We start from the raw sequence: 25896 nt of genomic DNA, 5'->3' as shown, positions 1-25896 counted from the left end.
GAAATGGCAGAGGAACTGAATAGTAACTTTGCATCAGTCTTCACGGTGGAAACACCAGTGGGATACCAGGGGCTGGATTATCTGTCGGCAGGACCCTCCGCTTCGCCGGCAACACACACACACCCGCGGATTTCTCGACCATAAGACATAGGAGCAGAATTAGGCCACTCGACCCATTCAATCATGGCTGATATTTTCTCATCCCCATTCTCCTGCCTTCTCCCCATATCCTCTGATCCCCTTATTAATCAAGAACCTATCTATCTCTGTCTTAAAGACACTCAGTGATTTGGCCTCCACAGCCTTCTGCGGTAAAGAGTTCCACAGATTCACCGCCCTCTGGCTGAAGAAATTCCTCCTCATCTCTGTTTTAAAGGATCGTCCCTTTAGTCTGAGATGGTGTCCTCTGCTTCTAGTTTTTCCTACAAGTGGAAACATCCTCTCCACGTCCACTCTATCCAGGCCTCGCGGTATCCTGTAAGATTCAATAAGATCCCCTTGTGGTGAACCACTGTAATAGGTGATGTAAGGTAGGACCTGCACTACAGGTTCGCCGGTAGCTCCTGCCGGCTGGCTCCGCCCACGGAGAACTGTATAAATATTCATGACCCCCAGTGCCCTGCCATTTCGCCAGCTGCAGCAGGAGGCCACGCATCTGACTGTAAAAAAGCCACAGTTGTACCCAACTTTAGTCTTTGTGCAATTGATCGTGCATCAATTTATTACAGTCAGATTTACCACAGAATGGATATCCGAATTAAGCCCGATCGCCTGCAGCTGGATCCGCACTCGCCCGATGCCAGGAAAGACTTTACTCACTGGCTAGCATGTTTTGAGGCCTACATCAAGGCTGCGGACCCTGAGCCAACAGAGGCTCAGAAGATAAACATCCTGTACTCCAGACTGAGCTCCAGTGTGTTCCCGTTGATCCAAGACGCCACGAATTACACAAAAGCAATGGAACTCCTTAAGGAACACTTCAGCCATGATTGAATGGTGGAGTGGACTCGATGGGCCGAATGGCCTTACTTCCGCTCCTATGTCTTATGGTCTTATGGAAGGCGAACATGCTCAACCTGGTGAGTCCATCGAAGACTTCTGGCGGGCCCAATTCCACTCGTCCGGGACTGTGACTGTCAGGCCGTTACGGCCGCCGAACACGCGAATCTCCTCAAGCGCGATGCCTTCGTGACGGGGATTGCGTCGGACCGCATCCGAGAACGATTACTGGAAGGGGCCACGCTCGAACTGACGGAGACGAAAACCTTGGCGCTCTCCATGACGGTCGCATCCCGTAACGTACAATCGTCCCCCTCCCGCCACGCTGCCCACCCTTCTACTCCTTCCTACCCCTCCTGGACCCCGCCGACGATCTCCTCAGCCGGGCCCTGCCTTCCCAATACGCCTGCGCCGCACGCCGATCCGCGCACCCGGGGAGTCCCCGCTGCTACTTCTGCGGTCAGCTGAAGCACCCCCGCCAACACTGCCCGGCCCACACTGCAGTTTGTAAAGCCTGCAGTAAAAAGGGCCACTTCGCGGCGGTGTGCCAGGCCCGCACTGTCGCTGCGATCGCGCCCGCTATCGCCCCCTCCCCCACGCCAGACGCACAATGGGAGCCGCCATCTTCTCCTCCCGGGTCCATGTGCGACCAATGGGCGCCGCCATCTTGTCCCCCTTCAGCCACGTGCGCCCCATGGGCGCTGCCATCTTGTCCCGACCCCTCAATGTGCGCACCATGGGCACCGCCATCTTGTCCCGACCCCGCAATGTGTGCACCATGGGCACCGCCATCTTGTCCCCCACAGTGTCTCCGGACATCCCGACATCGGAACCGCACACACTTGCCACCCGAAGCATCTGATGGCTACCCGCAGCTCGCTTCGATGATGCTGGACCAATCTCGCCCGCACATCCTGGCCACCGCGTCGACGATGGTTAAAATCAACGGCCACGCGACCTCGTGCCTGCTGGACTCTGGGAGCACCGAAAGCTTCGTTCACCCAGATACGGTAAGGCGCTGCTCCCTCGCGGTCCACCCTGCCATCAAAGGATCTCCCTAGCCTCCGGATCCCACTCCGTCCCGATCCGAGGCTTTTGTACAGTCATCCTCACGGTCCAGGGCGTAGAATTTAGTAACTTCCGCCTCTATGTCCTTCCTAATCTCTGCGCTGCACTCCTGTTGGGCCTAGACTTCCAGTGCAACCTCCAGAGCCTCACCCTCAAATTCGGCAGGTCCTTACCCCTCCCTTATCGTTTGCGGCCTCGCGACCCTCAAGGTCGATCCCCCCTCCCTTTTTGCCAATCTAACTGCGGATTGCAAGCCGTTGCCAATAGGAGCAGACGGTACAGCACCCAGGACAAGACCTTCATCAGGTCCGAAGTTCAGCGGCTGCTTAAGAGGGTATTATCGAGGCCAGCAACAGCTTCTGGAGAGCCCAAGTGGTAGTGGTTAAAACTGGGGAGAAACACAGGATCGTCGTGGACTACAGCCAGACCATCAATCGGTACACGCAGCTCGACGCGTACCCCCTCCCACGCATATCTGATACGGTCAATCAGATTACGCAGTACCGGGTCTTCTCAACAATTGACCTGAAATCTGCCTACCACCAGATCCCCATCCGGAAGTCGGACCCACCATACACTGCCTTCGAGGCGGACGGTCGCCTCTACCGCTTCCTTAGGGTCCCTTTCGGTGTCACAAATGGGGTCTCGGTCTTCCAAAGAGAGATGGACCGAATGGTTGACCAGTACGGTCTGTGGGCCACCTTTCCGTACTTAGATAATGTCACCATCTGCGGCCATGACCAGCAGGACCACGATGCCAACCTCGATAAATTCCTCCGCACTGCCACCCTTCTCAACCTGACCTACAACAAAGAGAAGTGTGTGTTCAGCACGACCCGGTTAGCCATTCTCGGCTATATAGTCCAAAACGGACTTCTCGGGCCCGGCCCTGACCGCATGCGCCCCCTCATGGAACATCCCCTCCCCCACTGCCCCAAGGCCCTCAAACGCTGCCTGGGGTTCTTTTCCTACTACGCCCAGTGGGCCCCAAACTATGCGGACAAGGCCCGCCCACTCATTCAGTCCACCCAATTCCCCCTCGCGGCCGAGGCACAACACGCTTTCGCCCGCATCAGAGCAGACATCGCCAAGGCCGGGATGCGCGCAGTGGACGAGTCACTGCCTTTCCAAGTAGAAAGTGACGCTTCAGACGTCGCCCTTGCCGCCACCCTAAACCAGGCAGGCAGACCCGGGGCATTCTTTTCCCGCACCCTTCATGCCTCGGAAATTCGACACTCATCCGTCGAAAAGGAGGCCCAAGCTATCGTTGAAGCTGTGTGACATTGGAGGCATTACCTGGCCGGTAAGAGATTCACTCTCCTTACGGACCAACGGTCGGTAGCCTTCATGTTCAATAACACACAGCTTAGGGTGGAGAATCGAGCTCTCCACCTATAATTACGAGATCTTGTATCGCCCTGGTAAACTCAACGAGCCCCCAGACGCCCTCTCCCAAGGTACATGTGCCAGCGCACAAGTGGACCAACTCCGGGCCCTACACGACAGTTTTTGTCACCCGGGGGTCACTCGATTGTACCATCTGGTCAAAGCTCGCAATCTGCCCTACTCCGTTGAGGAAGTAAGGACAATCACCAGGGACTGCCAGGTCTGTGTGGAGTGCAAGCCGCACTTCTACCGGCCGGACCGTGTGCGCTTGGTGAAGGCTTCCCACCCCTTTGAACGCCTCAGCGTGGATTTAAAAGGGCCCCTCCCCTCCACCGACCGTAACACGTACATTCTCAGTATGGTTGATGAGTACTCCAGATTCCCCTTTGCCATCCCATGCCCCGATATGACGTCTGCCACCGCCATCAAGGCCCTCAGCACCATCTTCGCTCTGTTCGGTTTCCCTGCCTACATCCACAGTGACAGGGGGTCCTCATTCATGAGGGATGAGCTGCGTCAGTTCCTGCTCAGCAGGGGTATAGCCTCCAGCAGGACGACCAGCTACAACCCCCGGGGAAACGGGCAAGTAGAACGGGAGAATGGGTCGGTTTGGAGGGCCGTCCAGCTGGCCCTACGGTCCAGGAACCTCCCAGCCTCTCGCTGGCAGGAGGTCCTCCCTGACGCTCTGTACTCCATCCGGTCACTATTGTGCACCGCCACTAATAACACACCCCATGACTGTGTTTTTACCTTTCCCAGGAAGTCCACATCCAGGGTGTCGCTCCCGACTTGGCTCGCTGCTCCAGGACCGGTCCTTCTCCGTAGGCATGTCCGACTCCACAAGGCAGACCCCTTGGTGGACAGGGTTCACCTGCTCCACGCCAACCCTCAATATGCCTACGTTGAGTTCCCCGGCGGCCGCCAAGATACTGTCTCACTCAGGGACCTGGCACAGTCAGGTTCCACCCCAAACCCCCCCCCCCCCCCCCACCAATGCGTCCCCCCCCACCTCCCACCGTGCCGCCAATATTGACCCCACCAGACCACCCCCCTCCCCTTTTCCGCACAAGAGGATGAAGAGAACTTCGGCACGCTTCCGGAGTTCCCCGATGACTGGCCAGCATCAGCACCGCTGCCACCGCCATCGGTGCCACCTCCACCACCGCCAGCACCGACTTCACTGCCACCGTTACGCCGCTCCCAACGAAGCACCAAAGCACCGGACCGGCTGAACCTTTGACGGACTCCAGACCGTCAACATGGACTTTTCTTTCCCTACCACTGTACATAATTGCACTAATTGTATATAGTTTCACGTCACCCCCGCTGGATTCATTTTAACAGGGGGTGAATGTGGTGAACCACTGTAATAGGAGATGTAAGGTAGGACCTGCACTACAGGTTCGTCGGTAGCTGCTGCCGGCTGGCTCCGCCCACGGAGAACTGTATAAATATTCATGACCCCCAGTGCCCTGCCATTTCGCCAGCTGCAGCAGGAGGCCACACATCTGACTGTAATAAAGCCATAGTTGTACCCAACTTTAGTCTTTGTGCAATTGATCGTGCATCACCCCTCTCATCCTTCTAAACACCAACGAGTACAGACCCAGAGTCCTCAAACATTCCACATACGACAAGTTCTTCATTCCAGGGATCATTCTTGTGAACCTCCTGTGGACCCTTTCCAAGGCCAGCACATCCTTCCTTAGATAAGGGGCCCGAAACTGCTCACAATCCTCCAAATGGGTCTGACCAGAGCCTTATACAGCCTCAGAAGTACATCCCTGGTTTTGTATTCTAGCCCTCTTGACATGAATGCTAACATTGCATTTGCCTTCCTAACTGCCAACTGAACCTGCACATTAACCTTAAGAGAATCGTGAACAAGGACTCCCAAGTCCCTTTATGCTTCTGCTTTCCTAAGCATTTCCCCATTTAGAAAATAGTCTATGCCGAGATTCCTCCTTCCAAAGTGCATAAACTCACACATTTCCACAGTGTATTTCATCTGCCACTTCATGGCCCCACTCTCCTAGCTTGTCCAAGTCCTTCTGCAGCCCCCCTGCTTCCTCAATACTACCTGTCCCTCGACAGATCTTTGTATCATCTGCAAACTTAGCAACAGTGCCTTCAGTACCTTCTTCCAGATCATTATTGTATATTGTAAAAAGTTGTGGTCCCAGCACCGACCCCTGAGACACACCACTAGTCACCGGCTGCCATCCTGAAAAAGACCCCTTTATCCCCACTCTCTGCCTTCTGCCAGTCAGCCAATCCTCTATCCATGCCAGGATATTACCCTGAACACCATGGGCTCTTAACTTATTTAACAGTCTCCTATGCGGCACCTTGTCAAAGGCCTTCTGGAAATCTAACTAAATCACGTCCACTGGTTCTCCTTTGTCTGACTTGCTTGTTACCTCCTCAAGGAACTAACAGATTTGTCAGACACAACCTCCCCTTGACGAAGCCGTGCTGACTCAGTCCTATTTTACCATGCACTTCCAAGTGCTTTGCGATCTCATCTTTAATAACAGACTCTAAAGTCTTACCAATGACCGAAGTCAGGCTAACCGGCCTATAATTTCCTGTCTTCTGCCTCCCTCCCTTCTTAAACAGCGGTGTTACATTAGCCACCTTCCAGTCCTCTGGGACCCTTCCTGCCTCCAGTGATTCCTGCAAGATCATCACTAATGCCTCCACAATTTCCTCAGCTATCTCTTTTATGACCCTGGGGTGTCGTCCATCCGGTCCAGGTGATTTATCCACCTTCAGACCTTTCAGTTTCCCCAGAACCTTCTCCTTAGGAATGGTCACTGCACTCACCTATGCCCCCTGATTCTCCTGGAGCTCGGGCATCCCACTGGTGTTTCCACCGTGAAGACTGATGCAAAGTAACTATTCAGTTCGTCTGAATAGTTACTATTGGTCAGCGTTCATGGAATTCAGGAAGTTGAGGGTAGTGCAGTATTGAGGAAGGTACCAAGGTCACAAGAGTGGACCTGCAGGCATGAAGGTGGTTTGAAGTGTGTCTACTTCAATGCGAGGAGCATCAGGAATTAGGTTGATGAGCTTGAAGCATGGATTGGTACCTGGGACTACGATGTTGTGGCCATTACGGAGACATGGATAGAACATGGGCAGGAATGGTTTTGGAGGTTCCGGGGTTTAGATGTTTCAGTAAGATTAGGGAAGGTGGTAAAAGAGGTGGAGGAGTAGCATTGTTAATCAAGGATAGTATAATGGCTGCAGAAAGGCAGTTTGAGGAAGATCTGTCTACTGAGGTAGTGTGGGCTGAAGTTAGAAATAGGAAAGGAGCGGTCACTTCATTAGGAGTTTTCTACAGGCCCCCAAACAGTAACAGAGATGTGGAGGAAAAGATTGCAATGCAGATTTTGGATAGGTGCGGTAGTTGTCATGGGTGACTTTAACTTTCCAAATATTGATTGGAACCACTATAATTCGAATAGTTTGGATGGGGCAGTTTTTATCCAGTGTGTGCAGGAGGGTTTCCTCACACAATATGTGGATAGACCGACAAGAGGCGGGGCCACATTGGATTTGGTACTGGGTAATGAACTGGGCCAAGTGTTAGATTTGGTTGTGGGAGAACACTTTGGAGATAGTGACCACAATTCGGTGACTTTCACTGTAGAAATGGAGAGGGATAGGAACATATGGCAGGGCAAGGTTTATAACTGGGGGAAGGGTAATTACGATGCGATTAGGCACGAATTGGGGAGCATGAGATGGAAACAGGAACTCTCAGGGATAGGCACAATTGAGATAGGGAGCTTGTTCAAGGAGCAAATACTGCGAGTCCTTGATATGTATGTCCCTGTCAGGCAGGGAGGAAATGGTCGAGTGAGAGAACCATGGTTTACAAAAGAGGTTGAATGTCTTGTCAAGAGGAAGAAGGGGGCTGATATAAGGATGAGAAAACAAGGTTCAGTTAGGGCACTTGAGGGATACAAGATAGCGAGGAAGGAGCTCAAGAAAGGGCTTAGGAGAGCTAGGAGGGGGCATGAGAAGTCCTTGGCGGGTAGGATCAAGGAAAACCCCAAGGCTTTTTACACTTATGTGAGGAATAAAAGAATGACCAAGGTGAAGTTAGGGCCGGTCAAGGACAGTAGTGGGAACGTGTGCATGGAGTCTGAAGATATAGGGGAGACCCTAAATGAATACTTTTCTTCAGTGTTCACAAAGGAGAGGGGCCATGTTGTTGAGGAGGATAGTGCGATACAGGCTGGTAGGCTGGAGGAGGTAGATATTCGGAAGGAAGATGTGTTAGAAATTTTGAGAAGCCTGAGGATAGATAAGTCCCCTGGGCCTGATGGGACATATCCTAGGATTCTTTGGGAGGCGAGGGATGAGATTGCAGAGCCTTTGGCTTTGATCTTTATGTCACAGTAATTTCATTTGAATCCTACTTGTGACAATAAGCGATTTTCATTTCATTTTCATTTCACTGTCTACAGGAATGGTGCCAGAAGACTGGAGAGAGGCGAATGTTGTCCCCTTGTTCAAGAAAGGGGAATAGGTATAACCCTGGGAATTATAGGTCTTCGGTAAATTATTGGAAAGGGTCCTGAGGGATAGGATTTATGATCATTTGGAAAGATACAGCTTAATCCAGGATAGTCAGCAGGGATTTGTGAGGGGTAAGTCTTGCCTCACAAGTTTGATTGTATTCTTTGAGGAGGTAACTAAGTACATAGATGAAGGTACAGCAGTTGATGTCGTATACATAGATTTTAGTAAGGTGTTTGATAAGGTGCCTCATGGTCGGCTCAAGATTGGTGGAGTAGTGGATAATGTGGAGGGCTGTTGTCGGCTGCAAAGAGACATTGATAGGATGCAGAGGATTACAGGGTTAACGGCAGGGTTCTGAAGAATGTGGAGGAGCAGAGAGATCTCGGAGTTCATGTCCATAGATCTCTGAAAGTTGCCACCCAAGTGGATAGAGCCGTGAAGAAAGCCTATAGTGTGTTAGCATTTATGAACAGGGGGATTGAGTTTGAGAGCCGTGAGGTTAAGCTGCAACTGTACAAGACCTTGGTTAGACCACATTTGGAGTATTGTGTGCAGTTCTGGTCACCTCATTATAGGAAAGATGTGGAAGCATTGGAAAGGGTGCAAAGGAGATTTACCAGGATGCTGCCTGGGTTGGAGGGTAGGTCTTATGAGGAAAGGTTGAGGGAGCTAGGGCTTTTCTCATTGGAGCGAAGGAGGATGAGAGGTAACGTAATTGAGGTGTATAGATGAAGAGAGGGATAGATTGAGTGGACGTTCAGTGACTTTTTCCTCAGGTGGATGTAGCTGTTACAAGGGGGCATAACTATAAGGTTCATGGTGGAAGATATAGGAGGGATGTCAGAGGTAGGTTCTTTACTCAGAGAGTGGTTGGGGCGTGGAACGCACTTCCAGCTATGGTAGTGGAGTTGGACACTTTAGGAACTTTCAAGCGGTTATTGGGGCTATGGGGCTAAACAGCTATGGGGCTGTTTAGCACAGGGCTAGATCTCTGGCTTTGAAAGCAGACCAAGGCAGGCCAGCAGCACGGTTCAATTCCCGTAACAGCCTCCCCGAACAGGCGCCGGAATATGGCGACTGGGGGCTTTTCACAGTAACTTCATTTGAAGCCTACTTGTGACAATAAGCAATTTTCATTTCATTTCATTATTGGATAGGCATATGGAGTGCATTAGAATGATTGGGAGTAGGTTGATTTGATCTCAGTTTCAGACTAGTTCGGCACAACACTATGGGCCGAAGGGCCTGTATTGTGCTGCACAGTTCTATGCTGTACAACACTCTGGGCCGAAGGGCCTGTACTGTGCTGTACAGTTCTATGCTGTACAACACTATGGGCCGAAGGGCCTGTACTGTGCTGTACAGTTCTATGCTGTACAACACTCTGGGCCGAAGGGCCTGTACTGTGCTGTACAGTTCTATGCTGTACAACACTATGGGCCGAAGGGCCTGTACTGTGCTGTACAGTTCTATGCTGTACAATACTATGGGCCGAAGGGCCTGTACTGTGCTGTACTGTTCTATGCTGTACAATACTATGGGCCGAAGGGCCTGTACTGTGCTGTACTGTTCTATGATATTCTATGTCTGCCATTTCTTTGTTTCCTGTTATTACTTCTCCAGCCACATTTTCCAGTGGTCCAATGTCTATTTTTGCCTCTTTCTTACCGTTTATACATTGAAAAAAAATCTCTTCCTGTCTTCTTTTATATTACTAGCTAGCTTGCACTCATACTTCATCTTCTCCCCCCTTATTGCTTTTTTAGTTGTCCTCTGCTCGCTTTTAAAGGCTTCCCAATCCTCTGGTTTCCCACTAATACTCGCCACTTTGTATGCTTTTTCTTTAGCCTTTATGCTGCCCTTGACATCCCTCATCAGCCATGGATGCCTTGTCCTGCCCTTAGCATGTTTCCTCCTCCTTGGGATGAATTTCTGTTGTGCCTCCCTAATAACCCCCAAACACTCCTGCCAATACTGTTCCACTGTCTTCCCTGCTAGGCTCCTTCTCCAATCAATTCTGGCCAGCTCCTCCCTCATGTCTTTGTAGTTACCCTTATTTAATTGTTTTTTTTTTATTAAATATTTTATTGAAAATTTTTGGTCAACCAACACAGTACATTGTGCATCCTTTACACAATATTATAACAACACAAATAACAATGACCTATTTTATAAACAAAAAATGAATAAATAATAAATAACAAAAATAAAAACTAGCCCTAATTGGCAACTGCCTTGTCACAAGTAACACTCTCCAAAGATATAATTTAACAGTCCAATATATAATTATCTGTAGCAACGACCTATACATACTATACAGTATATATTAACAACCCTGAGAGTCCTTCTGGTTCCTCCTCCCCCCCCCCCCCCCCGCCCCCCTCTCCCCCCGCCCCCCCCCCGATCCTGGGCTGCAGCTGCTGCCTTCTTTTTCCCATTCCGTCTATCTTTCTGCGAGGTATTCGACGAACGGTTGCCACCGCCTGGTGAACCCTTGAGCCGACCCCCTTAGGACGAACTTAATCCGCTCTAGCTTTATAAACCCCGCCATGTCATTTATCCAGGTCTCCACCCCCGGGGGCTTGGCTTCTTTCCACATTAGCAATATCCTGCGCCGGGCTACTCGGGACGCAAAGGCCAAAACATCGGCCTCTCTCGCCTCCTGCACTCCCGGCTCTTGTGCAACCCCAAATATAGCCAACCCCCAGCTTGGTTCGACCCGGACTCCTACTACTTTTGAAAGCACCTTTGTCACCCCCATCCAAAACCCCTGTAGTGCCGGGCATGACCAAAACATATGGGTATGATTCGCTGGGCTTCTCGAGCACCTCGCACACCTATCCTCCACCCCAAAAAATTTACTGAGCCGTGCTCCAGTCATATGTGCCCTGTGTAATACCTTAAACTGAATCAGGCTTAGCCTGGCACACGAGGACGACGAGTTTACCCTGCTTAGGGCATCTGCCCACAGCCCCTCCTCGATCTCCTCCCCCAGCTCTTCTTCCCATTTCCCTTTTAGTTCATCTACCATAGTCTCCCCTTCGTCCCTCATTTCCCTATATATATCTGACACCTTACCATCCCCCACCCATGTCTTTGAGATCACTCTGTCCTGCACCTCTTGTGTCGGGAGCTGCGGGAATTCCCTCACCTGTTGCCTCGCAAAAGCCCTCAGTTGCATATACCTGAATGCATTCCCTTGGGGCAACCCATATTTCTCGGTCAGCGCTCCCAGACTCGCGAACTTCCCATCCACAAACAGATCTTTCAGTTGCGTTATTCCTGCTCTTTGCCACATTCCATATCCCCCATCCATTCCCCCCGGGGCAAACCTATGGTTGTTTCTTATCGGGGACCCCCCCAAGGCTCAAGTCTTTCCCCTATGCCGTCTCCACTGTCCCCAAATCTTCAGTGTAGCCACCACCACCGGGCTTGTGGTGTAGTTCCTCGGTGAGAACGGCAATGGGGCTGTCACCATAGCCTGTAGGCTAGTCCCCCTACAGGACGCCCTCTCTAATCTCTTCCACGCCGCTCCCTCCTCCTCTCCCATCCACTTACTCACCATTGAAATATTAGCGGCCCAATAATACTCACTTAGGCTCGGTAGTGCCAGCCCCCCCCTATCCCTGCTACGCTGTAAGAATCCCTTCCTCACTCTCGGGGTCTTCCCGGCCCACACAAAACCCATGATGCTCTTTTCAATCCTTTTTAAAAAAGCCTTCGTAATCACCACCGGGAGGCACTGAAACACAAAGAGGAATCTCGGGAGGACCACCATCTTAACCGCCTGCACCCTCCCTGCCATTGACAGGGATACCATATCCCATCTCTTGAAATCCTCCTCCATCTGTTCCACCAACCGCGTTAAATTTAACCTATGCAATGTGCCCCAATTCTTAGCTATCTGGATCCCCAGGTAACGAAAGTCCCTTGTTACCTTCCTCAACGGTAGGTCCTCTATTTCTCTACTCTGCTCCCCTGGATGCACCACAAACAACTCACTTTTCCCCATGTTCAATTTATACCCTGAAAAATCCCCAAACTCCCCAAGTATCCGCATTATTTCTGGCATCCCCTCCGCCGGGTCCGCCACGTATAGTAGCAAATCGTCCGCATACAAAGATACCCGGTGCTCTTCTCCTCCCCTAAGTACTCCCCTCCACTTCTTGGAACCCCTCAACGCTATCGCCAGGGGCTCAATCGCCAGTGCAAACAATAATGGGGACAGAGAGCATCCCTGCCTTGTCCCTCTATGGAGCCGAAAATATGCAGATCCCCGTCCATTCGTGACCACGCTCGCCACTGGGGCCCAAAACAACAGCTGCACCCATCTAACATACCCCTCTCCAAAACCAAATCTCCTCAACACCTCCCACAAATAATCCCACTCCACTCTATCAAATGCTTTCTCGGCATCCATCGCCACTACTATCTCCGTTTCTCCCTCTGGTGGGGCCATCATCATTACCCCTAACAACCTCCGTATATTCGTGTTCAGCTGTCTCCCCTTCACAAACCCAGTTTGGTCCTCGTGGACCACCCCCGGGACACATTCCTCTATTCTCATTGCCATTACCTTGGCCAGGACCTTGGCATCTACATTTAGGAGGGAAATAGGTCTATAGGACCCGCATTGTAGCGGGTCCTTTTCCTTCTTTAAGAGAAGCGATATCGTTGCTTCAGACATAGTCGGGGGCAGTTGTCCCCTTTCCTTTGCCTCATTAAAGGTCCTCGTCAGTACCAGGGCGAGCAAGTCCACATATTTTCTATAGAATTCGACTGGGAATCCATCCGGTCCCGGGGCCTTTCCCGCTTGCATGCTCCTAATTCCTTTCACCACTTCTTCTACCTCGATCTGTGCTCCCAGTCCCACCCTTTCCTGCTCTTCCACCTTGGGAAATTCCAGCCGATCCAAGAAGCCCATCATTCTCTCCCTCCCATCCGGGGGTTGAGCTTCATATAATTTTTTATAAAATGTCTTGAACACTCCATTCACTCTCTCCGCTCCCCGCTCCATCTCTCCTTCCTCATCCCTCACTCCCCCTATTTCCCTCGCTGCTCCCCTTTTCCTCAATTGGTGTGCCAGCAACCTGCTCGCCTTCTCCCCATATTCGTACTGTACACCCTGTGCCTTCCTCCATTGTGCCTCTGCAGTGCCTGTAGTCAGCAAGTCAAATTCTACATGTAGCCTTTGCCTTTCCCTGTACAGTCCCTCCTCCGGTGCTTCCGCATATTGTCTGTCCACCCTCAAAAGTTCTTGCAGCAACCGCTCCCGTTCCTTACTCTCCTGCTTCCCTTTATGTGCCCTTATTGATATCAGCTCCCCTCTAACCACCGCCTTCAACGCCTCCCAGACCACTCCCACCTGGACCTCCCCATTATCATTGAGTTCCAAGTACTTTTCAATGCACCCCCTCACCCTTAGACACACCCCCTCATCTGCCATTAGTCCCATGTCCATTCTCCAGGGTGGGCGCCCTCCTGTTTCCTCCCCTATCTCCAAGTCCACCCAGTGTGGAGCGTGATCCGAAATGGCTATAGCCGTATACTGCGTTCCCCTCACCTTCGGGATCAATGCCCTACCCAGCACAAAAAAGTCTATTCGCGAGTAGACTTTATGGACATAGGAGAAAAACGAGAACTCCTTACTCCTAGGTCTGCTAAATCTCCACGGGTCTACACCTCCCATCTGCTCCATAAAATCTTTAAGTACCTTGGCTGCTGCCGGCCTCCTTCCAGTCCTGGACTTCGACCTATCCAGCCCTGGTTCCAACACCGTATTAAAATCTCCCCCCATTATCAGCTTTCCCATCTCTAGGTCCGGAATGCGTCCTAGCATCCGCCTCATAAAATTGGCATCATCCCAGTTCGGGGCATATACGTTTACCAAAACCACCGTCTTCCCCTGTAGTTTGCCACTCACTATCACGTATCTGCCCCCGTTATCCGCCACTATAGTCTTTGCCTCGAACATTACCCGCTTCCCCACTAATATAGCCACCCCCCTGTTTTTCGCATCTAGCCCCGAATGGAACACCTGCCCCACCCATCCTTTGCGTAGCCTAACCTGGTCTATCAGTTTCAGGTGCGTTTCCTGTAACATAACCACATCTGCCTTAAGTTTCTTAAGGTGTGCGAGTACCCGTGCCCTCTTTATCGGCCCGTTCAGCCCTCTCACGTTCCACGTGATCAGCCGGGTTGGGGGGCTTCCTACCCCCCCCCCTTGTCGATTAGCCATCACCTTTTTCCAGCTCCTCACCCGGTTCCCACGCAGCTGTATCTCCCCCAGGCGGTGCCCCCCCGCCCATCCTCTCCCATACCAGCTCCCCCCTCTCCCCAGCAGCAGCAACCCAGTAATTCCCCCCTCCCACCCCCCCCGCTAGATCCCCCGCTAGCGTAATTACTCCCCCCATGTTGCTCCCAGAAGTCAGCAAACTCTGGCTGACCTCGGCTTCCCCCCGTGACCTCGGCTCGCACCGTGCGACGCCCCCTCCTTCCTGCTTCTCTATTCCCGCCATGATTATCATAGCGCGGGAACCAAGCCCGCGCTTCTCCCTTGGCCCCGCCCCCATTGGCCAACGCCCCATCTCCTCCACCTCCCCTCCTCCCCCCATCACCACCTGTGGGAGAGAGAAAAGTTACCGCATCGCAGGATTAGTACATAAAACCCCTCTTTGCCCCCCACATTCGCCCCACCACTTTGTTCGAACGTTCTTTTTAATAACCCGCTCATTCCAGTTTTTCTTCCACAATAAAAGTCCACGCTTCATCCGCCGTCTCAAAGTAGTGGTGCCTCTCTCGATATGTGACCCACAGTCTTGCCGGTTGCAGCATTCCAAATTTTATCTTCTTTTTATGAAGCACCGCCTTGGCCCGATTAAAGCTCGCCCTCCTTCTCGCCACCTCTGCACTCCAGTCTTGATAAACGCGGATCACCGCGTTCTCCCATTTACTACTCCGAGTTTTCTTCGCCCATCTAAGGACCATTTCTCTATCCTTAAAACGGAGGAATCTCACCACTATGGCTCTGGGAATTTCTCCTGCTCTCGGTCCTCGCGCCATCACTCGGTATGCTCCCTCCACCTCCAACGGACCTGCCGGGGCCTCCGCTCCCATTAACGAGTGCAGCATCGTGCTCACATATGCCCCGACGTCCGCTCCCTCCACACCTGCAGGAAGACCAAGAATCCTCAGGTTGTTCCTCCTTGCGTTGTTTTCCAGTGCCTCCAACCTTTCCACACATCGTTTCTGATGTGCCTCCTGCGTCTCCGTCTTCACCACCAGGCCCTGTATATCGTCCTCATTCTCGGCTGCCTTTGCCTTCACGACCCGAAGCTCCCGCTCCTGGGTCTTTTGTTCCTCCTTTAGCCCTTCGATCGCCTGTAGTATCGGGGCCAACAGCTCTTTCTTCATTTCCTTTTTGATCTCTTCCACACAGCATTTCAAGAACTCTTGTTGTTCAGGGCCCCATGTTAAACTGCCACCTTCCGACGCCATCTTGGTTTTTGCTTGCCTTCCTTGCCGCTGTTCTAAAGGATCCACTGCAATCTGGCCACTTCCCTCTCCTTTTTCCATCCGTATCCAGGGGGGATTCCCTTCTGGTTTACCGCACAGTGTTTTTAGCCGTCAAAATTGCCGTTGGGGCTCCTATCAAGAGCCCAAAAGTCCGTTTCACAGGGAGCTGCCGAAATGTGCGACTCAGCTGGTCATCGCCGCACCCGGAAGTCCCTTATTTAATTGTAATACCGTTACATCTGATTCCAGCTTCTCCCACTCAAACTGCAGGGTGAATTCTATCATATTGTGGTCACTGCTCCCTAAGGGTTCTTTCACCTTAAGTTCCCTAATCAAGTCTGCCTCATTACACATCACCAAATCCAGAATTGCCTGTTCCCTAGTAGGCTCTGTCACAAGCTGCTCCAAAAAAACATCTCTTAGACATTCCACAAATTCCATTTCTTGGGATCCACTACCACCCTGATTTTCCCAGTCCACCTGCATATTGAAGTCCCCCATGATTATTGTAATATTGCCTTTTTTACAGCCTTTTCTATCTCCTGCTGATTTATTTTCTGCCCCACATCCTGACTATTGCTGGGGTCCTGTCCATAACTTCCATCAGGGTCTTTTTACCGTTGTGATTCCTCAACTCTACCCACAGAGATTCTCTGCCTTCTGATCCTATATCATCATAGAATTTACAGTGCAGAAGGAGGCCATTCGGCCCATCGAGTCTGCACCGGCTCTTGGAAAGAGCACCCTACCCAAGGTCAACACCGCCACCCTATCCCCATAACCCAGTAACCCCACCCAACACTAAGGGCAATTTTGGATACTAACGGCAATTTATCATGGCCAATCCACCTAACCTGCACATCTTTGGACTGTGGGAGGAAACCGGAGCACCCGGAGGAAACCCACGCACACACGGGGAGGATGTGCAGACTCCGCACAGACAGTGACCCAAGCTGGAATCGAACCTGGGACCCTGGAGCTGTGAAGCAATTGTGCTATCCACAAGGCTACCGTGCTGCTCCTTGCTATCGATTTAACTTCATTCCTTATTAACAATGCAACTTTTGTGAGGGCCACGAAGAATCCAGCATGAGTTTTAAGGATACAAAGAAATAACATTTATTTACAATAACATATATACATAACAGCATCTTCGCTTGCTGCTCACTCCTTCCTGCTGGTTCCAAACTGGCCAGCTTTATTTATACAGGGAGTGTGCTAATGATTTCTCCGCTCCCCTCATTGGGGAAGCTCATACTCCCACAGGATTGTGGGATTGACATTAGTCCCCAGCCAATGGTAAGCAGGCAGGTTATAACATCCCTCCCCCCCAAAGTCCAAAGAATCCACCGAAGACCCTGGCGAAGGTGCCTTCTGATCCTAGGATTCGTTTTGCCGCAGGCCGGACACCATTTGCACGAGGCGCTGGATCGGGCCACGTGTAACGAGATGGAGACCGGCGCTTCCGTGATGAACGGCGTAATGGTTGTACATCCACGGCCCGTGGGCCCGAGGATTCCCCCTCTGATGCATCCTGTGTCTCCATCTCGGAGTCAGAGTCTGCTGCCTCCATCATCTCGGCGTCTCTATCTCCACGCGGTTCTGTAACGACCTGCGCAGGCTTTGAGTGAGGCACCAGAGGAAGATTGTGAGGACTACTTTCCATTGTCTCTGGTCTCTGCGGCTGTAGAAATGAGCTCCGGGGCCGGGGAATCTTTGGAAGGGATAGCCTTCTGGACCGAACGTGGTCTACATGTTTGCGCTGGAGACGACCCTGGGCTTGCACCTGGTAAGATATAGGGCCCGTTTGGCGAAAGATTACTCCAGGGACCCACTGGCCACCACCAGCAAAATTGCGAACGAACACTGGGTCACCGGGCGCAAACTGCCGAATCGGCTGATGCCGAGAAAAATCCTGTCCCTGCCGTTCTGGTGTGCGGCATACTTTTGCGCCAATGTCCGGGAAAACCATACTAAAGCGGGTGCGAAGTCTCCGGCCCATTAGGAGTTCTGCGGGAGCTACCCGAGACACCGAATGGGGGTGGTCCTATACGAAAACAAAAAGCGAGCCAGTCTCGTGTCCACTGACCCGGATTGAATGTCTCGTTTGAATGTCTGCACTGCGCGCTCCGCCAACCCATTTGAAGCCGGGTGGTAAGGGGCAGTGCGGATATGGCGTATGCCGTTCATCTTCATGAACCTCGCAAACTCCTCACTTGTGAATGGAGTGCCGTTATCCGTGACCAGCACCTCTGGGAGGCCATGCGTACTAAAATACAAACGCATCTTCTCAATTGTTGTGCAGGACGTTGTGCCCTGCATCTTATGCACCTCTAGCCATTTAGACTGGGCGTCGATTAATAAAAGGAACATGGATCCTTGAAAAGGGCCGGCAAAATCCGCATGCAAGCGCGCCCAAGGCCGCCCTGGCCATTCCCAGTGATGTAGGGGCGCGGCCGGCAGAAGCTTCTGATGCTCCTGGCAAATGGAGCAGTTTTGGGCCACCTTCTCAATGTCGGTGTCGAACCTGGCCACCAGACATAACTCCGGACCAACATTTTCATTTTGGTCACACCTGGATGCCCATTGTGAAAGTCTCTTAGTATCAGCTCCTGTCCTTTTTCCGGGACAATCACACGCGTCCCCCACAAGAGGATGCCGTCTTCCACGCTGAATTCTGACAGCTTGGAGGAAAATGCCCGCAACTCGCCTGGGAGCTGTCTATGCTGCCCACCATACAGGACTATGTGCCGACCCTTTGACAGGACTGGCTCCGTCTGGGTCCACTCACGGATCTGTGATGCCGTGACAGGCAAGGTGTCCATAAAATTTAGGGTTGCAACCACCTCATCGGTCGTGGGGGTCGACATGGGGCCGGTCGATAAAGGCAATCGGCTCAGTGCGTCGGCATTCGCTATCTGCGTTCCTGGTTTGTGCTCCAGAGAATACTCGTATGCAGCGAGCAACAAAGCCCAGCGCTGGATCCGTGCGGAAGCAATGGGCGGTTTTGGCTTATCCTCTTTGAAAAGTCCCAGTAGAGGCTTATGATCAGTCACGATAGTGAAGTGGCGGCCATGCACATACTGGTGGAAACGTTTCACCGCAAAGACCACTGCCAGGCCCTCCTTCTCGATCTGCGCGTACTTTTTCTCCGCTGCAGTCAATGTGCGGGAGGCGAAAGTTATCGGTCGCTCGGCCCCGTTCTCCATCTTGTGGGACAGGACGGCCCAAATACCATACAGGGATGCATCACATGTGACGAGCAAAGGCTTTCCAGGATCATAGTGGGTTAGTAACCCAGACAACGCCAATTGTTGTTTTACCCGTCGGAAAGCGGTTTCTTGCGGCTGACTCCGAACCCAGGTGTGATGTTTCTTTAGCAGAAGGTGCAACGGGGCCAGCGTAGTTGCCAGATTGGGGAGAAACTTCCCGTAATAGTTTACGAGGCCGAGAAAAGAATGAAGATGTGAAGTGTCAGTCGGGGCGGGGGCCTGTTGAATCGCGCGCACCTTCTCTGCGACGGGCAGCAAACCTTTGCGGTCCACCCGATAACCCAGGTAGACTACTTCCTTCATCTGAAAGACGCACTTTATGCGACGTAAACGGACTCCAGCCTCTGAAAAGCATCTAAGGACAGCCTCCAGATTTTCCAAATGTTCCTGCTCCGACGTCCCAGTAATCAAAATGTCATCTAAGTAGACAGCGACACGCGGTGAACCTCTCAAAATGCCCTCCATAACGCATTGAAAAATAGCACAGGCAGAGGATACTCCAAAGGGCAAACGTGTATGTTCATACAGGCCCTGGTGTGTATTAATCGTTACCTATGGTCGGGAGGCAGGGTCCAGCTCCAACTGCAGGTAGGCGTGACTCATACCTAATTTTGTGAACGAGAGTCCGCCTGCAAACTTTGCGTAGAGATCCTCTATGCGAGGCATTGGATATCGGTCGAGTCGGGAAGCCGTATTCACTGTAAGTTTATAGTCGCCGAACTGTGGCATCTGGCTTCATTACAGGTACAATTGGTGCTGCCCAGTCAGCAAAACGGACGGGCCTGATAATACCTAAAGTTTCCAATCGAGTGAGCTCCCCTTCTACCTTCTCGAGGAAGGCGTAAGGCACTGGGCGCGCCCGGAAATAGCGCGGCTTGGCTCCAGGTTCGACTTGGATACGGGCTACGGCCCCCTTTATTTTCCCCAAACTGGGCTGGAATACATCTGGGTATCGTCCTAGCACCTCAGTCAACCCTCCAGAAACTGTCTGGAGGATGTGCTGCCACTGAAACCTCAAATGGCGCAACCAGTCCCGACCCAACAGGCTGGGCCCATGGCCGCACACCACGATAAGTGGCAAATGACCCTCCTGGCGTCCATAAACAACAGGGGTCATCATAGTTCCTGCAATGTCCAGTGGTTCCCCCGTGTAGGTGGCCAACCTGGCCTGTGTGTCGGTTAATGTAAGGATCAGTATATCCTGCTTGATGCGGTCGAATGTCCTCTGGGCAATCACGGAGACCGCTGTGCCAGTGTCCAACTCCATCTCAAGCGGGTGACCATTGACCCATACTGTCACCTTAATGGGGGCCACACGGGGAGCTGCCACACAATGCAGCTGCAGGCAGTCGTCCTCCGTCTCCACGTCCTCGGGAGTAGTCGCCGCAGGTTCATCCACATGGAAGGTACGGCCCCTGGGCTGGTCCCAATTTCGGTCGGAACGGGCCCCCAGGACCGTCAGCCGCGACGGGGTCGGCGTCTACAAGTCTGACACGGACATGGCTCCTCATCCATTGGCTCTGGAGAAGGCTCCCTTCGGGGAGGAATGTCCGACGGCCACTGGCGTCGATCCGGACGTCGCCTCGCCCAAGGTACCGCAGGAGTGCGAGGGGACGTTTTCGGACGGGAGTGGTTGCGCCCCATAGCATGCACCTCCATTCCCTGTAGCTCCTGCACTCCTCGTTCTGCGCTCTCTCAGGACTATACTATTTGAATGGCCTGTTGAAAAGTCAATGTTGGCTCAGCTAACAACTTTCTCTGGGTCGCCGCATTGTTAATCCCGCAAACCAAACGGTCGCGTAACATTTCTGACATGGTCTCACAATGGTCACAGTACACCGCAAACCTGCGTAGCCTGGATAGAAAGTCAGCAAGGGATTCTCCTGGGGTCCTCTCAGCGGTATTAAACCGGTAACGTTGGACTATCGTGGACGGGGTTGGGTTAAAATGTTGCCCCACTATATTCACAAGTTCATCAAACGTTTTGGTGTCCGGCGCAGCTTGGTACGTAAGGCTCCTAATCACCCCAAACGTATGCGGGCCGCAGGCGGTGAGCAATATGACCACCTGGCGCTTGTTTTCGGTGATGTTGTTTGCCCGGAAATAGTAACGCATCCGTTGTGCGTACTGGTTCCAGCTTTCCAGCGCAGCATCAAAAACATCCAAACGTCTGTACAGAGGCATGATGTAATAGAAAACAAGTTCCAACCTGTATCCAACAAAAATCCAGGGAGGGGGCTTCAGCAGTGTAGACAGCTATTCACTTTAACCCTCGTCGCCAGTTTTGTGAGGGCCACGAAGAATCCAGCACGAGTTTTAAGGATACAAAGAAATAATATTTATTTACAATAACATATATAAACAACTGCAGCAGCAGCAACTTCCCTTGCTGCTCACTCCTTCCTCCTGGTTCCAAACTGGCCAGCTTTATTTATACAGGGAGTGTGCTAATGATTTCTCCGCCCCCCTCATTGGGGAAGCTCATACTCCCACAGGATTGTGGGATTGTCATTAGTCCCCAGCCAATGATAAGCAGGCAGGTTATAACAGCAACCCCGCCCCCTTTGCCCATCTGCCTGTCCTTTCGATAGGACACATATCCTTGAATATTTAGATCCCAGCCCTGATCCCCTTGCAGCCACGTCTCTGTGATGCCCACATCATACCGACCAATTTCAATGTGCGAGGGCGTGGGGGTGCCCTCAATGGGAAACCCATTGGCCGGCTGCCGGGACAGAAGGTGCTGCTGCTGGCGGGGGCATGCCGCACCAGAAAACGGGTGCAGCGGGATGGAGAATCCCACCCCAGAGCTCCAAGAGAGGGGGCAGAGGTGAGTGCAGTGGCCATCACTAAGGAGAAGATTCTGGGGAAACTGAAAGGTCTGAAGGTGGATAAGAACAAAGAATAAAGAACAAAGAAAAGTAAAGCACAGGAACAGGCCCTTCGGCCCTCCAAGCCCGTGCCGACCATGCTGCCCGTCTAAACTACAATCTTCTACACTTCCTGGGTCCGTATCCCTCTATTCCCATCCTATTCATGTATTTGTCAAGATGCCCCTTAAATGTCCCTATCGTCCCTGCTTCCACCACCTCCTCCGGCAGCGAGTTCCAGGCACCCACTCCCCTCTGTGTAAAAAACTTACCTCCTACATCTACTCTAAACCTTGCCTCTCGCACCTTAAACCTATGCCCCCTAGTAAGTCACCTGGGCCGGATGAACTACACCCCAGAGTTCTAAAAGAGATAGCTGAGGAGATTGTGGAGGCATTGGTGATGATCTTGCAGGAATCACTGGAGGCAGGAAGGGTCCCAGAGGACTGGAAGGTGGCTAATGTAACACCGCTGTTTAAGAAGGGAGGGAGGCAGAAGACGGGAAATTATAGGCCGGTTAGCCTGACTTTGGTCATTGGTAAAATTTTAGAAAGCATTATTAAAGATGAGATTGCATAGTACTTGGAAGTGCATGGTAAAATAGGACTGAGCCAGCACGGCTTCGTCTAAATGGAAAAAGGCTTAGGAAATCAAAAGCACAAAGGGACTTGGGAGTCCTTGTTCACGATTCTCTTAAGGTTAACAGTTAGGAAGGCAAATGCAATGTCAGCATTCACGTCGAGAGGGCTAGAATACAAGACCAGGGATGTACTTCTGAGGCTGCATTAGGCTCTGGTCAGACCCCATTTGGAGTATTGTGAGCAGTTTTGGGCCCCGTATCTAAGGAAGGATGTGCTGGTCTTGGAAAGGGTCCAGAGGAGGTTCACAAGAATGATCCCTGGAATGAAGAGCTTGTCATATGAGGAGGGTTGAAAACTCTGGGTCTGTACTAATTTAAGTTAAGAAGGATGAGGGGGGATCTTATTGAAACTTACAGTATACTGCGAGGCCTGGATAGAGTGGACGTGGAGAGGATGTTTCCACTTGTAGGAGAAACTAGAAGCAGAGGACACCATCTCAGACTAAAGAGACGATCCTTTAAAACAGAGATGAGGAGGAATTTCTTCAGCCAGAGGGTGGTGAATCTGTGGAACTCTTTGCCGCAGAAGGCTGTGGAGGTCAATTCACTTGAGTGTCTTTAAGACAGAGGTAGATAGGTTCTTGATTAATAAGGGGATCAGGGGTTATGGGGAGAAGGCAGGAGAATGGGGATGAGAAACATATCAGTCATGATTGAATGGCGGAGCAGACTCGATGGGCCGAGTGGCCTAATTCTGCTCCTTGGTCTCATGATGAAAACCTGGAATCTGACGAAGATCTAGAATCCGGTGAGGATCTGCAATATGGAGAGAATCTGGAATCTGGTGGAAACCTGGAATCTGGGGAGGATCTGGAATCTGGGGAAGATCTGGAATCTGGGGAGGATCCAGAATCTGGGGAGGATCTGGAATCTGGGGACGATCTGGAATCTGGGGAAGATCTGGAATGTGGGGAGGATCCAGAATCTGGGGAGGATCTGGAATCTGGGGAGGATCTGGAATCTGGGGAGGATCCGGAATCTGGCGAGGATCCGGAATCTGGGGAAGATCCGGAATACGGGGAGGATCCGGAATACGGGGAGGATCCGGAATACGGGGAGGATCTGGAATCTGGGGAGGATCTGGAATACGGGGAGGATCCGGAATACGGGGAGGATCTGGAATCTGGGGAGGATCTGGAATCTGGGGAAGATCCGGAATACGGGGAGGATCCAGAATCTGGGGAGGATCTGGAATCTGGGGAGGATCTGGAATCTGGCGAGGATCTGGAATACAGGGCAGATTCTCTGGTTCGCTGACCGTGTGTTCCTCAGTGCCGTGCCCTCGCCGACAGCGGGATCCTGTGTTCCCGCCTCCTGCCTATGGGATTTCCCATTGTGGCCATCCCACATTGCAGGATAACCCGTGGGTGGACTGCAGGCACAATGAGAATCCCGCTGATGGAGAATGCAGCCCCTGTTGTCTGAAAGTGGTGTAGATTCAATCGGGGTATTCAAAAGGGTGTTGGAACTTTGAAATTTGCAGAGCAATGGGGAAAAGTGCAGTGACAAAATATGAGTTGATCGAGCTGAGAACTAGCACAGCCATGACGGGCGGAATGTCCTCCTTCTATGATTTGTTAATTCTCTGATTCATGTCTTTGGCCTTCAATGGTCAGTGTCTAGAATTGTCCTCGGAGTGTTTGATGGAGACAGTGCAGAGGGAGCTTTACTCTGTATCTAACCCCATGCTGTACCTGTCCTGGGAGTGTTTGATGGGGACAGTGCAGAGGGAGCTTTACTCTGTATCTAACCCCATGCTGTACCTGTCCTGGGAGTGTTTGATGGGGACAGTGTAGAGGGAGCTTTACTCTGTATCTAACCTCGTGCTGTACCTGTCCTGGGAGTGTTTGATGGAGACAGTGTAGAGTGGGCTTTACTCTGTATCTAACCCCGTGCTGTACCTGTCCTGGGAGTGTTTGATGGGGACAGTATAGAGGGAGCTTTACTCTGTATCTAACCCGTGCTGTACCTGTCCTGGGAGTGTTTGATGGGGACAGTATAGAGGGAGCTTTACTCTGTATCTAACCCGTGCTGTACCTGTCCTGGGAGTGTTTGATGGGGACAGTGTAGAGGGAGCTTTACTCTGTATCTAACCCCGTGCTGTACTTGTCCTGGGAGTGTTTGATGGAGACAGTGCAGAGGGAGTTTTACTCTGTATCTATCCCCGTGCTGTACTTGTCCTGGGAGTGTTTGATGGGGGCAGTGTAGAGGGAGTTTTACTCTGTATCTCACCCCGTGCCATACCTGTCCTGGGAGTGTTTGATGGGGAAAGTGCAGAGGGAGCTTTACTCTGTATCTAACCCCGTGCTGTACTTTTCCTGGGAGTGTTTGATGGGTGCAGTGTAGAGGGAGTTTTACTCTGTATCTAACCCCATGCTGTACCTGTCCTGGGATTATTTGATGAGGACAGTGAAGAGGGAGCTTTACTCTGTATCTAACCCCGTGCTGTACCTGTCCTGGGAGTGTTTGATGGGGACAGTGTAGAGGGAGCTTTACTCTGTATCTAACCCCGTGCTGTACCTGTCCTGGGCGTGTTTGATGGGGACAGTGTAGAGGGAGGTTTACTCTGTATCTAACCCCGTGCTGTATCTGTCCTGGGAGTGTTTGATGTGGACAGTGTAGAGGAAGCTTTACTCTGTATCTCACCCCGTGCTGGACCTGTCCTGGGAGTATTTGATGGGAACAGTGTAGAGGGAGCTTTACTCTGTATCGAACCCCATGCTGTACCTGTCCTGGGAGTGTTTGATGGGGACAGTGCAGAGGGAGCTTTACTCTGTATCTAACCCCGTGTTGTACCTGTCCCGGGAGTGTTTGATGGGGACAGTGTAGAGGGAGCTTTACTCTGTATCTAACCCCGTGCTGTGCCTGTCCTGGGAGTGTTTGACGGGGACAGTGTAGAGGGAGCTTTACTCTGTGTCTAACTCCGTGCTGTACCTGTCCTGGGAGTGTTTGATGGGGACAGAGTAGAGGGAGCTTTACTCTGTATCTAACCCCGTGCTGTACCTGTCCTGGGAGTGTTTGATGGGGACAGTGTAGAGGGAGCTTTACTCTGTATAACCCCGTGCTGTCCCTGTCCTGGGAGTGTTTGATGGGGACAGTGTAGAGGGAGCTTTACTCTGTATCTAACCCCGTGCTGTGCCTGTCCTGGGAGTGTTTGATGGGGACAGTGTAGAGGGAGCTTTACTCTGTATCTAACCCCGTGCTGTACCTGTCCTGGGAGTGTTTGATGGGGACAGTGTAGAGGGAGCTTTACTATGTATCTAACCCCGGGCTGTATCTGTCCTGGGAGTGTTTGATGGGGACAGTGTAGAGGGAGTTTTTCTTACTACTGTTCTGGAGTTTGGGTATTTACTTAAAGAATGTTTGACTCACCTCTTTGAGCATTGATTAACTGAAGCAGCAAAGTGACCAAGTGAGTGTCCCAGTGTTCCAATAAGTGACAGTTATTCAGCACCAGCCATTTTCCTCTGCTTATGGCCTTCCTTAACTCATGGACAATCATAGCGGTTTGATCATTTGATCCCAAACAAATTATATGGACGTTATTCTGAAACACAGAGTGGTCTGTCAGACATTAATAAGTGAAAGGGGGAGTCCTGAGATGGGACCCCTT

General features: G+C 51.7%; 1 protein-coding gene across 1 annotated transcript in view; it reads right to left on the bottom strand.

Moving 5' to 3' along the window:
* The window catches only part of LOC140391348 (dynein heavy chain domain-containing protein 1-like), a 479751-nt gene that overhangs the window by 76464 nt on the left and 377391 nt on the right, over window positions 1-25896 (bottom strand). The window contains exon 16 of the mRNA XM_072475926.1: window positions 25656-25830. Coding sequence (XP_072332027.1) covers window positions 25656-25830 — 175 coding nt within the window. The remainder of the gene's footprint in view (window positions 1-25655; window positions 25831-25896) is intronic.

The sequence above is a fragment of the Scyliorhinus torazame genome, chromosome 15, assembly GCF_047496885.1.
Source record: "Scyliorhinus torazame isolate Kashiwa2021f chromosome 15, sScyTor2.1, whole genome shotgun sequence".
Classification (NCBI taxonomy): Eukaryota; Metazoa; Chordata; class Chondrichthyes; order Carcharhiniformes; family Scyliorhinidae; genus Scyliorhinus; species Scyliorhinus torazame.
Note: the sequence above shows the minus strand (reverse complement) of the source record. Positions and strands in the feature narration are given on the sequence as shown.